The sequence below is a fragment of the Lissotriton vulgaris genome, chromosome 3_1, assembly GCF_964263255.1.
Source record: "Lissotriton vulgaris chromosome 3_1, aLisVul1.2, whole genome shotgun sequence".
NCBI lineage: Eukaryota > Metazoa > Chordata > Amphibia > Caudata > Salamandridae > Lissotriton > Lissotriton vulgaris.
Genome location: NC_141689.1, coordinates 63,657,892 through 63,672,141, shown reverse-complemented (window position 1 = coordinate 63,672,141; position 14,250 = coordinate 63,657,892). Strand labels below are relative to the sequence as shown.

The 14,250-nt window shown below is 42.0% G+C and overlaps 1 protein-coding gene across 1 annotated transcript in view; it reads left to right on the top strand.

The window, feature by feature from the left end:
* Positions 1-13,860, top strand: part of LOC147725963 (cytochrome c oxidase assembly protein COX18, mitochondrial-like) — a 43,228-nt gene extending 29,368 nt beyond the window's left edge. The window contains exons 4-6 of the mRNA XM_086960085.1: positions 2,409-2,530; positions 3,080-3,187; positions 5,882-13,860. Of these exons, the coding sequence (XP_086816211.1) occupies positions 2,409-2,530; positions 3,080-3,187; positions 5,882-6,055 (404 nt within the window). The 3' untranslated portion in view covers positions 6,056-13,860. The remainder of the gene's footprint in view (positions 1-2,408; positions 2,531-3,079; positions 3,188-5,881) is intronic.
* Positions 13,861-14,250: the final 390 nt, after the last annotated feature.

Genomic DNA, 14,250 nt, shown 5'->3' with positions numbered 1-14,250 from the left:
TTGCCAGGAGGGGACTCCTAGATGCCTCCTTCAGCCTCTTTGTGCAGCCTCCTTGATTGCAAGTGACTCCGCTGTAAAAATCCTGACGTCTCAAGACATCTCTGCACCCGTCGCCCCGGGACCAAGTAGAAGTGGGCCAAAACTGTCCACACATCCCCAAAAATCGGGTGACCCCCTCCCCCGTTGATTTAGATTAACTAGCTTCCCAGCCTGAACATGTAGCCTCTTTCCGACCTGACCAATCCACTTTGACTAACATTGGACACTCAACTCGCCTCTGCACCCAGATGTCTCAGAGCCTCCTGAGGTGACCTGTTGGTGTGGCCTTGGACCTTGCCCCATACTCGCCTTAAGTCTAATAGATTGGTCCTGTATGTCGCTGTGAAGTACCTCTATGCAGGATTTCTTTCCTTCCATACAATAACTTGGCGCCTCTGAAAATTGCACTGTCACTTTTGAGACCTAAAAGTATTTCTATCTCAAAATGTACTTACCTGATTTTGATCTTGTTGCCGAAACATATATAAAGATGAGTTATCTTTATAAATTGGTCTGGATCTACTTATTGAGTCATGTGCATCATTTATTGACACTGTATGTATTGCAGAAGTCCATCACTACTCTGTTAAGCCCAAGGCTGCTTGACCACCCCCTATCACCCCAGAAGAGCTCCTTATGATTGCTAGAGCAAGCTCCCTGCCCACTCATAAGGGAAAACCTGGACTCTTTGCACAGTATACCTCTTTTTGGTATACTATGTAAAGAGTCCGCTTCCTACATTATGAACTGCCAGTACTCCTTAGTTACAATACCCAGAGGAAATTATTAGTCTCTGCAGCTGATGCAACTAAACCTGTAGTAGCCATACCTGTATGTAAATGCCCACTATATTTCCCTGATACTACTATGTGTGAGTCTCACAAACACTTTGCATCTTTCACATTTCATCTTTTGGAGCAGCCTGCTAGTATTACGTTTCACATGTATATTATGTTAAATTGTACAATCTGCATTTTTATTTTTCAAATTCAAAAATGCTTTGTAGGAGAATGTCCATTATTTTCTAACCTTAAACTTGTGTATGTGGTAATCATTACCATTGACAATTGGATGATTCACTCTTGTGTATATTATCGGTCACTGAGGGATCCGATATATGATTAATAATGTAGACTGAGTGGACTGGTAAAATGTCAAGATAACACAGTAACATTGTCTGGACATTCCATGCGATAAGTGTCTTCTTTAAATTCTTCCTTCCTATCTGCGTCACCAGGAACCAGTCACAAAGTTACCCTTTCAGTGGCCGAATTTATCGTAACGCTTTCTTTCGGGCATCCGCCATAAAGGATTTCCATCATTAACTCAAATTTGTTGGCTTGATATCTGTAGTTGTGTTTTTTTGCTATACCTTGTCACTTTAGCTTTGTTTTCTGTTTTGGAGGTACAGTTAACCAAGTTATTATTTTAAACCTTTGTTCTTTTTGGATATTTCCTTATTTTAGGCCATATGACCAGGTTATCTGTGTCAGTGAATGTCCTGTGAAGGTTTGTGGTTTTGGTAAACTTGGTAGAGACACATAAAAAGTAAAAGCTTTTCGGGAGAGTACAGAGCGAATCATGGGCCTGATTCAAAAACTGCACTTTTGAGTAAGTTTACTAGTTCGGTATTCACAAATTACACTTTTGTAGTAACTTGTGGTTTTGTTAATAGTTACATTATTTTTTAAATTCAAAACATTAAATATTTTATAATTCAATAGTACATATTTACTGTTTTTGCATACTTTTTAACATTAAATTATGTTAATATGCTTCACTATTTTAAATTTAATTTAACCTATTTCCTATATGGTTTTATTTCAAGTCCCTATCCTCATTTGAAATGGGAAGGTGTTGCAGTACCTGTGGTTGCCACAAAAGTGGAGTAACTACAAAACTGCATTTTGTGACTACTGAAACGTAGTAAACTTACTCAAAAGTGTAACTTTATTCAAAAGTGTAAGTTACTTTTCTGAATAGGGCCCTTAGTCTTTATCATCAATACATTCATTAGCTAGGAAGATTTTGAATGACGAATACTTTTGGATTCAGTGTCATTGCCGCAGGGACACACTAACCATATTTGACCACTGTAATGTCACACTTTGAAGATACGCCTGAAAGCCTTTGATCACACTCAAACAAACATTAGGTCAACTCAGTTGCATGACAGATCAAATATTTTATTTTAATGACCTACACTTTGTTTTTGCTCACGCGTTTGAGCCATCAATGCAACACTGAGAGGGAACATATATTTCTAATGAGAGTTGTTTCTTTTACTGGATGTGTGTCTCTTACTGAAAATACTTCTATGCATAATCCTGTTTCAATAAGAGAGCTGAATACTTGTTTTTGGTTCACAGTTGAATCTGTTCGGATGCAGTTAGCAGAAGGCGGCACCTTGTGGTTTCCTGACCTCACTCTTCCTGATTCCACGTGGATTATTCCAATCTCGCTAGGGGTCCTGAATTTGCTCATCGTGGAGGTGATTGTTTTTAAAATCTCATTATGAAGAAGATTGCTTTCAATTCTTGTCTTCATCACTGGCAGGTGTACACAAAACATCTACCTATGTTTGTCTCCGTAACAAGCCCTGAGTCACGAAATGTCCACCCTCTCTCTGCCTCGCTCACAGGGTCCCTGGGCCTGCCCATGAGTCGCTCTGAGGAGGCACATCTTCTGTAGAGCCTTTCAAAGTATGTTAAATATTCCGCACATTGTTTTCCTAGATTGCAAGATATTTGCCTTGTTCTGTTGTGTTTCTAGGTGCTTTGTAGTGTTGGGAAAAACTTGTATTTGACAGTCTAAAGAATTGTATGTAGTATATGACATAAGTGGGTAGCGGGCATAGTTGTGAGCAGTGTGATAGGCAGCAATATTGATGTACATGTGTTACTGTACACTTGGGTGTTCTCTATCTGAAGTTTGTGGTGTTTGTGTTAGTGGATTTCTGCTGCTTTTAAACTTTGAAGCCATTCTTCTTCCAGCAACCAGCTGTTTCCCATTTTGAAATCAAAGGTATCTTTTTCTACAGATGTTTGCAATAAGAAAAGTTGAGCTGTCCAGATTTCAGAAGTATGTTACCAACTTCATCCGTGCAGTCTCTGTAGCTATGATCCCCATCGCTGCCACTGTTCCTTCTGTAAGTACCATTGATTGGTCTGTATCATCCACTGTCCTTAAGCATCGTTCCATTAAAACCTGTTGAGGCAGCTTATCCACCATGTAGAACCCTCACACTGAATCGAAGGGGTGCTTATTAATATTTATTTGTTTCTTCTTACATGCCAAAAATGTCACATGGACCGTGGTGCTGCTTTTAATAGTGTTAGAAATATTAATTATCTTACGTTACTCTCCAGTGCGTGGAGAAGTGTGGCTCAATGGTTAGAGCGGCAGACCCTGATGCAGAGGTTCAATTCCCCGCCTCGGCGGGTCTTGGGCTCAAATTCCACGAACTTGATAATTCTCGCCTTGGTGCCTATTCCAATCATGGAGTCCCACTCTGCAACTCTGGGCAAAAGCTTGCTTAATCTCCACAACGCTAAGGATGCCTGGCCTCCACCTTGTGGGTGCCCAGGAGTGGACGCCTCACAGGGAAAGCCAGGATGGGTACCACAGCAGTATTCGTACAAGCGCCTTGAGACCCTTGCGGGTGAGTAGTGCGCTATACAAGTATCCATTTACATTTTAGTACTCCAGCAATGTAGCCACCGGAGCCAATGTTCTCTATTTAGTCCGGATGGTGTGATGGGTGGATCTTTGGGATCCAGGATCCAAATTGGGTCTTGCAGTTGAGGAACAATAAGGGGAGACGGTAGGAGGGCTGGGCACAGAGGAATATTGGCTGGGTAGGCTGAATCATTTTGTAAGTTATATGCTTGAACGTATGTGGATTGGTTACGGGTTGCCTTTGTATTTTAGAACTCCCATAGATTTTTAATAGATCTATACCTTGAAATTAGTCTTAGGGAGTTAACGGAGATGCATCAAGGTGGGGGAAGGTCTGGCTGGAGACATGCAGGGACACAACACTAAATGAATGTCGTCATCCTGCAGGGATTGTCCTTGGTTCTGGTCTTGAAGGACCTTGTGGGTGCTGTCAACTGAGGGAAGCTTGTTTGTAAGGAATGTTGGGTTGTCCTTGTACATGGCCTGTTAGATAACACATATTTATGGTTGCCACATGATGCCTTGTCGTGAAGAGATCTTTGTTTAGTGTAGAGTTTCATTCATCACATTAGTCCGTTCTGAGACTTGTTGTTTTGGTTGATTCCCGTTCAACCTAATGGCACAATAGACTTGAAGACAGTGACTTGTGAAAGAAAAGACCAGGACTAGAAAAGAGGAGTCTTAGTAGCATGGAGGTGTGATAGTCCTGAAGTTGGTAAAAATGTGAGCTCAATGTTGTGGACAACTGAAAGGTGACAGGGTCTCGCGGGACCAAGTAGCTGGTGTTTCAGATGTACAGTTAGGAGAGTTTGAGCGGCTGGGTTATAGACCCAAAGTGGCCTAGTGAAAGGAGTGATTTAAAAACATTTGCTATGAGCAGCAAACTGACCATGTCATTGTGCGATACTACAGAGAAACCAGTCCTACCGGATGTATGACGTTAGCACTCATACTTTTACCACGCATACCATTACCACGCAATTTTTACAACGCAGGACCTTTTACAACGAATGCCTTTACAACGCATTGCACTACAAAGCAGATACTATTACAACGCATACCATTACAACGTAAGTATAGGTAAGTATATCATATTTTAAAATAATGTAACTAATAATTATTATTATCATTATTTAAATATTTTAATTAATATTAATTTTTATTTAAGAATTTGTAAATATATGTTAAAAATACCCCTGTAACCCAAACCTAGCCCTGAACCCTAAAAATACCCCTGTACCCCAAAACCCAAACCCAGCCCTGAACCCTAAAAATACCCCTATACCCCATAACCCAAACCTAGCCCTGAACCCTAAAAATACCCCTGTACCCCATAACCCAAACCCAGCCCTGAACCCTAAAAATACCCCTGTACCCCATAACCCAAACCCAGCCCTGAACCCTAAAAATACCCCTGTACCCCATAACCCAAACCCAGCCCTGAACCCTAAAAATACCCCTGTACCCCATAACCCAAACCCAGCCCTGAACCCTAAAAATACCACTGTTCCCCAAAACAAGCCCTGAACCCTAAAAATACCCCTGTACCCCAAACCCAGCCCTGAACCCTAAAAATACCCCTGTACCCCATAACCCAAACCCAGCCCTGAACCCTAAAAATACCCCTGTACCCCATAACCTAAACTTCGCCCTGAACCCTAAAAATACTCCTGTACCCCATAACCCAATACCCCTAATAAATGTTTTATAAAAAAGATAAACTTACCTATACTTGCGTTGTAAATACACTTGCGTTGTAATAGTTTCGTTGTAACAGTATTTCGTGGTAAAAGATGCGTGGTAACTGTTGTAGACAGTCCTACCCAATGCTGTTTCCAAGCAAAAACATGTCTTCTCTTCAGCATGAGACATTTCCAAAAGCGACCTGCTAGACTTTTTTTTTATCCAATTAGCTGGCAGAGTACAGTATTGATGCATTATTTTGGTTAGGCCTGAACTGCACCACAAAATCAAGAGGTAGCTATTATTAGAGAAAAGTGCCAGGTATACAATCCTCCTAATGCGTTTGTGAGCTCTCTCGATATTGTGTTTGTTTGACTATTTGATCTTTCCTTTTGTTAAAGGAATCCACAACAGATTTTGTACACTATTTTTTATGACAAGTCGGATAAATGACTCCTGTTTCAATTATTCTCTCTTCTAGTCTATGGCGTTGTACTGGTTATCCTCCAGTTGTGTGGGTTTAGCACACAATCTTCTTCTCCGCTCTCCAAAACTGCGCCAGGCCTTCCGAATTCCCAGCACCAAGTCGGACTCTGACACTCCGTACCAAGATATAGCAACTGCTTTGTACACAAAATATTTTTTAAAGAAATGATTCCTTCACAAAAGTGGTGCAGCTTAAGCAAGCCAATAAACCATCTCAGGAGATGTCTTTTTTTTCCCCCTCATGTATTGGTCGAGATACCACTGTTGGCGAACTATGTGGCCTCCAAATTTAAAATGTGTAGTGCACTAGAATTACTGTTACATCTAATATCCAGGGCAAGTTGGGGCATATTGAGTTTTCATTGCATGCTTATTTTTTTGGTATGCAAAAATACAGTTGTATGGACTATGTTAGTGAGTGCTGTGTAAATATTCAAATTCCAAAGAAACACTGAGTTTCTCCATTTGATGAGGAGTGGTTTCACTTCATATAAATAAAATTGGCACTCTTTCAGGATAAGAGATACTCTGAATCAAGTAATTGGTGCTCTCAGACTTCACTCCACTCCAGCAGATTTGTTAACGGAACAAATGGGGACTGTAAGTGTCACTTTAAACTAGACCAGTCGGTCTGTCAGACTTGCAAATGCCTGTGATGGAGCCGCTACTTCCTCCATTGAAGAACTTCATTTCATCGAAATGTATCAAATGCTGGTGACCAACTTAATGCTACTTGAATTATGGGAAATATTTTTCACGTTATCTACCTTGTTATTTAGATTTGCAAGTTTCTTCTTTACTGACTGTATGTATGCCTGCCTGCCCCAAGTTAAAAACAGATATCCTACTTATTAATGTGTGTATATCTTACACTTCCTTAGAGAACATTTCCTGTTAGATATAGGCTTTGTGTTAGGTCTTTCCTACCGGACAGCGCTATGTAGCGGTTTGCGAAAAGAGGTATGGTCAGGCACCATTGCTTACCATCGGCTAGCTTCCTCGTCCTTCTCTTTTGATGATTTTGTTTCCTTGGGATGTTTGAGCTTTCCTTCCTCTTCTTGTGTTTGTTCCCCGCCTGAAGCATGGCCTAACTACTTGTGTCCTTCCACTCCCACGGTTTTAAGCTGAGCCCATTTAAGTAAGTTTATTGTATTTATTTAATTAAAACCAATACAAATTGGTGCATCATATGACCCCTGAGGCAAAGCTGGCGTCCGGCTGATTGTGCCGTAGTGCAGCTCCGCTGAGCATCCCTGTGTGAAGAGTGCCTCCAAGGGCTATGACTCACCTTGGAAAATCGTATCATGTCACTGGATATTGGCAAACCTAAGGGATGCTGTTAACAGACCTCACCGGCATTCGGAACACTTGCTGTCTCAAGATACGCTGGTTTTAACGCCGCAAGGATTCTTGCACCTTTCTAGTATCCCTAATTGCCGCTGCCCTGCGTGACCTCCATCCGATCTCAGCGCTCGCATCACGACATGGGAGGGACGCGGAAAGGAATCACAGATTTGCTGCACCACGTAGGGGAACTCTGCAGCCTCGAAAAAGAAGCACCAGCATCGGCATAGCGCTCCTACAATTCAGCTCTGGGAAGGACAGCATGACCGGTAAGGGGGTGTTGCGGAGGAAAGATAAAGAATGTCTCCAGCTCCTCCCAGGGGTGGCACAGCGCCGATTCTGACACGGCAAAAGAAACCTGAGTCCCTGGGAGCAAGGCCGAAGTGTGGGGGGGGGATAAAGGAAAAAAAGTGGAAGTTGCTAGCACAGAGGGCACTGAGTGCGAGGTGATAAAGTCTGCTGTTACTAAGAAAGGCACGGCGCGCCTCATCAAAGACAATACCAGCACACAACCGTTAGTAACTACGAGCTTTGGCACTACAAGCAAAGCAATGAATGCAGGAAATGGCTCCATGGTAGGGGGAAGCTATGCTGATGACTTGGTACTAATGGCACAAAAGGAGGAAAAAGAAGTGTGTGAGGCCCAAGTGCTGCTGCCACTGCTACAAGAAGGTACAAATACATTATCTTCCCCTGTTAATGTTGTACCCACAGTTGTTATCACCCCTACAAATCAACAGGAGGGGGGGTGGCGGCAGAGGGGCTGACAAAGAGCCCAGAGTGCTCCAATACCCTGAACAATAGCCAAAGCAGGAATTCAACTCCTTTGACTGCACCTCAAAATTTCGGTAGCAGGCTCCCAATGGGAAGGTAGATGGAGTCAAATGGTATAGCAGTTCGAATACAGACCCTTTGAAACACAGGCAGCCCACTAAAAAGGCCAGAAAAAAGAACCACCGGGGTCAACGCAAAACAAAGGAATAGGACTCCTCTAACAGTGATGACAATATTGAGCTAAAGTGGGACTATGAGGATACTACTCTTACAGTACCTTCTAATCCTGAATCACCTTTGAATAGACCCCAGACTACCACGGGAAATACTGCTAGGAGAGAAATCCTGCCTCAAGAGCACAACCAGGAACCTGCTTTAACGGATATCTTGCAGATCATCAAGAGCTTCCAGGCTGATGGTAAAATAGACAGCCGCAGATCCCGCCTAGCCGCTAAGAAGCTACAGGGGGCAGTCAGAAAAGTTGGAAAGACTTGCGCAGAGATTGCGGATCGTATGGCATCAGTTGAAGTGAGAACTGAACAACTTGAAGAGGATGTCCTCAAGCTCAAGAATACAATTGAGGAACATGAGGGAGCGGTTAAGGGTCTGATGTGGAAGGTAGAGGAGCAAGAAAACCGGCAGAGACGGAACAATCTGAGATTCCTGGGGCTCCCGGAGGGAGTTGAAAAGGACGATCCTAGGAACTTTGATTTCTACTCTCAAAGGCACTTTTCCTGAGCTGAAGGATTGGGACTGGGACAAAGAAGTACAAAGAGCCCATCGATTTCCAATGTTCCCTAACAAGCGAACCCAGACATAACAACAACATCCTCGGGCCATGCTGGTATTCTTTGGAAATTTTCTGCTCCGGCAAACACTATTTGAATTGGCAAGACCCAACAACAAACGGTCATTTGAAGGATTCGCTTTTTTCACCCGACCAGACTTCGCATACGCCACGGTCGAGCGTAGGTGGAGATTAAGACAACTCTTTGACCCTTTTCAGAAGTTGGGGGCTACAGTATACCTACAAAATCCTGCTAGACTCAAGGTTATTTTTAATGGGGCTACTCGTAGTTTCATCTCCGAAATCCAGGCCCAAAATTACTTAGAGGAAATTGCAGCCCACAAACCATGATCAAATACAATATTAATGTGGCATTAATATAAATGGATCCGTCTTAGGTAGACACATTTGGAAACCAAACTATGTCTGCTCCTATTATCATAACTCTTTGCTGTGCTTTTTCTCACTCCACTAAACCCCTTGCTAAACACTTAACTAAAAGCACATCAAGAGATGGTTTGTTTTGTTAGAGCAGCTAGATGTGCTATGGGAATAGGGGGAACCTCTTCAGCTTGAAATGCCGTGTTTTTATTTAAAAAAAATAATAATAAAAAATGGGGTCTGTAAACATTTTTTTTTTTTCATAGCCACCACTACAATGAAGGTTTTTATACACACGGGGACGGCTTGGGGGGCTCACTGAGGGATTGTTGGTCGGCTGTCACACCCCTGGCCTGCAGCCAGGTAACCTCCAAGATGGGTGGTGGGCGGAGGACCTGGGAGGGGGGGGGGGTTGGTAAGAGGGGTGTGGGACTGACGGACAGGTTAGTAATATTCATGTCAAGAAGGAATAGGAACAAGCACTTAAGGGACATAGAAAGACAGAAGGAGAGGTATAAGGGTAAAAATGGTATAAACAATGTTATAACCTGCATATTACACTGATAGCTCTGGTACAACTCCATTAGAAATATGGGTGGGTTAAACATACTATCCCTAAATATATGTGGTCTGAATGATCCTAAAAAAAGACAAACAGTCTCTATTGGTTTACGGAATTGGGGGGGGAACAAATATTGTATGCATTCAAGAGACTCACATCAAAGGATCTCAGAGCCAGCTGTTAAATGCACTAGGGTACAAATTGGTGTGTGCTACCTCACAAGGGGCTCGGGTACGGGGGTTGCCATTATGTCCAAAGGGAGTGGGTTTTGTTTTAACCATTCTAAAGCTGACAAATTAGGCCGATGGGCTATTACTGAATGCCAATATCAAACAGGCCAAAAACTGACAATATGCGCTATATATCGGAGCAGTACAGATGATCCAGCGGTCTTTGATGAAATCTCTAATGAGCTCTCACACTGGCCTCTCCCGTTAATGGTTTGTGGGGATTTCAACATAAACCTCCCTGCCGACTGGTCTTTGAAAGATGACTGGGTATACAAGGGGCGCAAACCAAAGGTATATCGCTCCCTAACAAATATGTGTCTTGTACATGGACTTGTTGACAGCTGGCAGACATCCAGTACCACCGACTCGGGGTATACCTTTTTTTCTAATCCACACCGTACACATGCAAGAATAGATTATATTTTACTATCAAATTCACTTAAAAATAACTGCCAAACAAGGAAATTGCCCCGAGTATTATCTGATCATAATCCCCTTTTGTGTACCTTAACCGTTAGATATGCAAATTTAGAGCCTACTCTCTGGACATTCGAAAAAGCTCTGAGTGATCAGAAGTACTGTCTCCATATGAGAAATTGGATCCACAAATTCCTAGACGAGAATATCGGCAGCACCTCAATAGGTATTGTTTGGGACACCTTGAAAGCCGGGATTTGGGGAGAGACAATGCAGTACTCATTTAGTGCAAATAAACAAGAAAGGGAAATCATGCAGAGTTTACAGGACGAACTTAGGCTAGCAGAAGAAAAACTGGCCATTGCTACGAGTGGAGGAGACACAACCATAGAAATCTCCTGCATCCTAGTTCAGGTAGCAATTGCTAAAGCACCCATCACTAACATCTTTACAGATAAAGCAATTCGGAAAGCCACAACACGAAAGGAATTCGTAAACTAAGTTAATGAGCAAGTGGGCCACCAATGAGCGGTTCGAATGCGACAACAGACCAACTCTAACTTAATCAGAGAAATAAAAAATCCGGTGGCAGGACAATTAAGGGACCCAGAACATATCGGAGAAGCCTTTTGGCGGTTTTACAGAGATCTATATACTGAAGATGGTAGGGAGGGACGTAGTTGAAATAGAGGTATCTAGAGAATGGTGAAAGTGTAAGATTAGAGGATGACGATCAGAAGGTATTGGAGGAATCCCCTAGAATAGCAGAAGTCCTAACCGCTGTTAAAAGTCTTCCAAAAGGGAAAGCCACTAAACTAGATAGTATTCCTTCGGAGTTTTATGGTATATTTTTAGAACAAATCAAGCATATCTTAACTGATCTGGTTATACATATATTCTCTGGGGGTCAGCCTGCCAATTCTTGGTCCCGCACTAAAATTGTTATTTTACCTAAAAAAAGTAAACCTCCAGAACATCTAGGATCATACCGCCCCATAACTCTTATCAATGCAGACTCAAAAATATATTCAAAGTTCTTGGCAAACAGGGTTGCACCTATAATACATAAGGTGATTGCCAAAGCCAACATGGCTTTGTTCCTGGGAGATTAACAATAAATCACATCCATAGCTATCACGCTCTTTGTCGGAACGTAGACTGCAGGAGACCCTATGGCATTGATCCTTCTGGATGCAGAGAAGGCTTTCGATAGGGTCTCCTGGCAGTTTCTCTGGAAAGCAATGGCAATGGTAGGATTTCAAACTAGCTTCATTCAGGCCATACAAAAAATGTATGTTAATCCCAAGGCCGTAGTATTGGTTAATGGAAGCTTAACTAAGTAAATTGCTATCTCCCGAGGAACACGCCAGGGCTGCCCATGCTCACCACTGCTCTTCGCAATGTATATATAGATCCTTTTATCCGCTGCCTAGAAAGGAACAACGAAATAGCTCCTATCATATTGCAAGAATACTCCACAAAAACATTAGCATATGCAGACGACATTGCTATAGTCACTACTGCCCCTACGATTGCAATGCACTCCATCGAGATTGAAGCTAGGAAATTTGGCCTAGTTTCTAGCTACGCGCTCAATCTAGGGAAGATGCAAATTGTCCTGAACCAAAAAAGTGCGATGGACAATCCTAGAGTGGTGAGGAAAGCGACATACTTGGGAGTTACAATTTCCTCTGACCTTGAGGAATTGGTGGATATTATTGTTAAACCAATGTTGGGCTCAATACAAAAAGATCTACAATGCCTAGATAACCTCCACCTATCCATAATCGGAAGAGCAAATGCAGTGAAAATGGTTTTCTTTCCCAAAATCCTATATTTATTTAGGGTAGTTTGTCTCGAATTCTCCAATCAGTGTTTCACAACAGTTGAGCGCACATTTTCTAGATTTATCTGGGCATATGCACAACCCCGGCGAGCCTATAAATATCTCACCCTCCCTAAGGATAGAGGCGAGTTAGCTCTCCCCAACCTAAGAAGGTACTATTGGGCGTCCGTATTACTCTACAGCAGGGAGTTACTACAAGATGAAAGAAGTGCAATGAACATACACCATCTATATTTCAGCTGCTTTTGGGGAACTCTAGCCGAGATTACTTGTGGAGGCATGTACATGATAGCTAGCACAAAAAAAGTTAGATTCAAGACTTTGTACAGTAGCTTTAAGGTATGGAAAGCTGTAAAATACTAGGAATAGGACACATTTTGCACTGTACTCCTGTAATGAACAATCCAATTCAAGTATTTTCAGGGATAGCTGCATAAACAAATGTCACAGGATAGGAATAACTCAGCTAGGATGTCTGTTTACAACATAGGGGAGAAAATCCTTTGAAGTCCTGAAAGAAGAATTTCATCTAGTTTGACTTGACTTTAAAATATCTTCAAATGGGGGACTTTTTGCTACGCAAGCCTCGGGGGAGGACATTAGGGGAAAAGTCAACCCCGGTTGAGACAATTATTCACTCTAGGGACCACACTATCAGCGGAGTCTACGCTTCTTTAATGGCAATATTCCCGGATGATTTAGATAAAACATCACTGAAGTGGCAAAGCAAACTTGAGATTTCAAACGAGGGATTTATATACACCTACTAGCTAGAGCAAACCATTCTTATTTCTACCAAGCTTCAGGCACAATTTTATAAAACCTGTTTCTTTCTATACTATAAACCAGACAAAATCGCTAAGTGCGGAACTGGCAAAGGGACTTGCAGTCCAAGATGTAAATTATTCAATGCCGACTCTATTCATATCTTCGCCTCTTGTTCTGCACTAACATTTTTAAAACAAGATATAGAGAGGTTCTTGACGTCCGTCCTCTATAGAGAGGTCACTTTGACAAGCGAGGTAATCTTACTAGGGGCAGACGATCCAGACAATCCCGGCAGCAGCCATGAGCTCATATTTGTCGCAATGGTGGTTTTGCTGCTATGCATCGCATCTGCATGGTTAGACCCTATTGCACCCTCATTTCAGCAGTGGTTAGCTAGGCTATTGGCCATACATAACATTGAGGCAGCCATTTACAAACGGAAAGGTAAACAGAGCCGCAAAAGGGGTCTCAGATTCTGGACTCCTCTCACACAATGGCACGCCATACAAAATTAGTAATACAGCGGTATGATACTATCCTCCTGCTCTCAGCTTTCTTTAAGGTTTTCTAACTAGCTTTCCTGGATATCTTTTTGTAGCTTTTCCTCTTTACTTCCTTTTTTTTCTCTCAGAATAATACACATGATTTTGGAAATTGTATGCTGAAAATGTTTTATATGATTGTTATATCATCATGGTAAATCACAATGTAATACTGTTGATGACAATGTGTAGTATGGTTTACCTGTCCATCACGGAGGGGGGTGGGTGTTAAGGATTTTGTAAGCAATGGTTAAAAATCTGAATAAAGATATTTAAAAAATAAATAAATACAAATTTTACAATAAAAAGAGCTTGAAAATGAAGCTTGTGTGTGACTAAAACATGGGATTAAAACTAGATAGAAAAACATTTATTGGTTAAAAAAATTATTGTGCAAATTGCCAGGCCAGTTTAGACAAAGTTCATGAGTCCTTGGGTTTGACCCTCTTGTGCCTTTGCTTGATTTGTTCTTCAACCAGTTTGCGCAAAGGTTTGTAACAGTTTGTTAATCATATGCGTTTTTTCCACTGAGCAGCGAAGTTCTAACATTTGCCTGTGGTGTAACCACAGTTGACCAGCTTCTCCTCTATCCGTGCTAAGAAATTTACTAGCTTACAATTTATCTGTGGGTCGTCAGAGTTAAAGCAGGCTATCACAGCTTGCCTTCGTGTTTGGATCCCTCGCGGCTTAAAATTAAACCTGAGCAGACACAA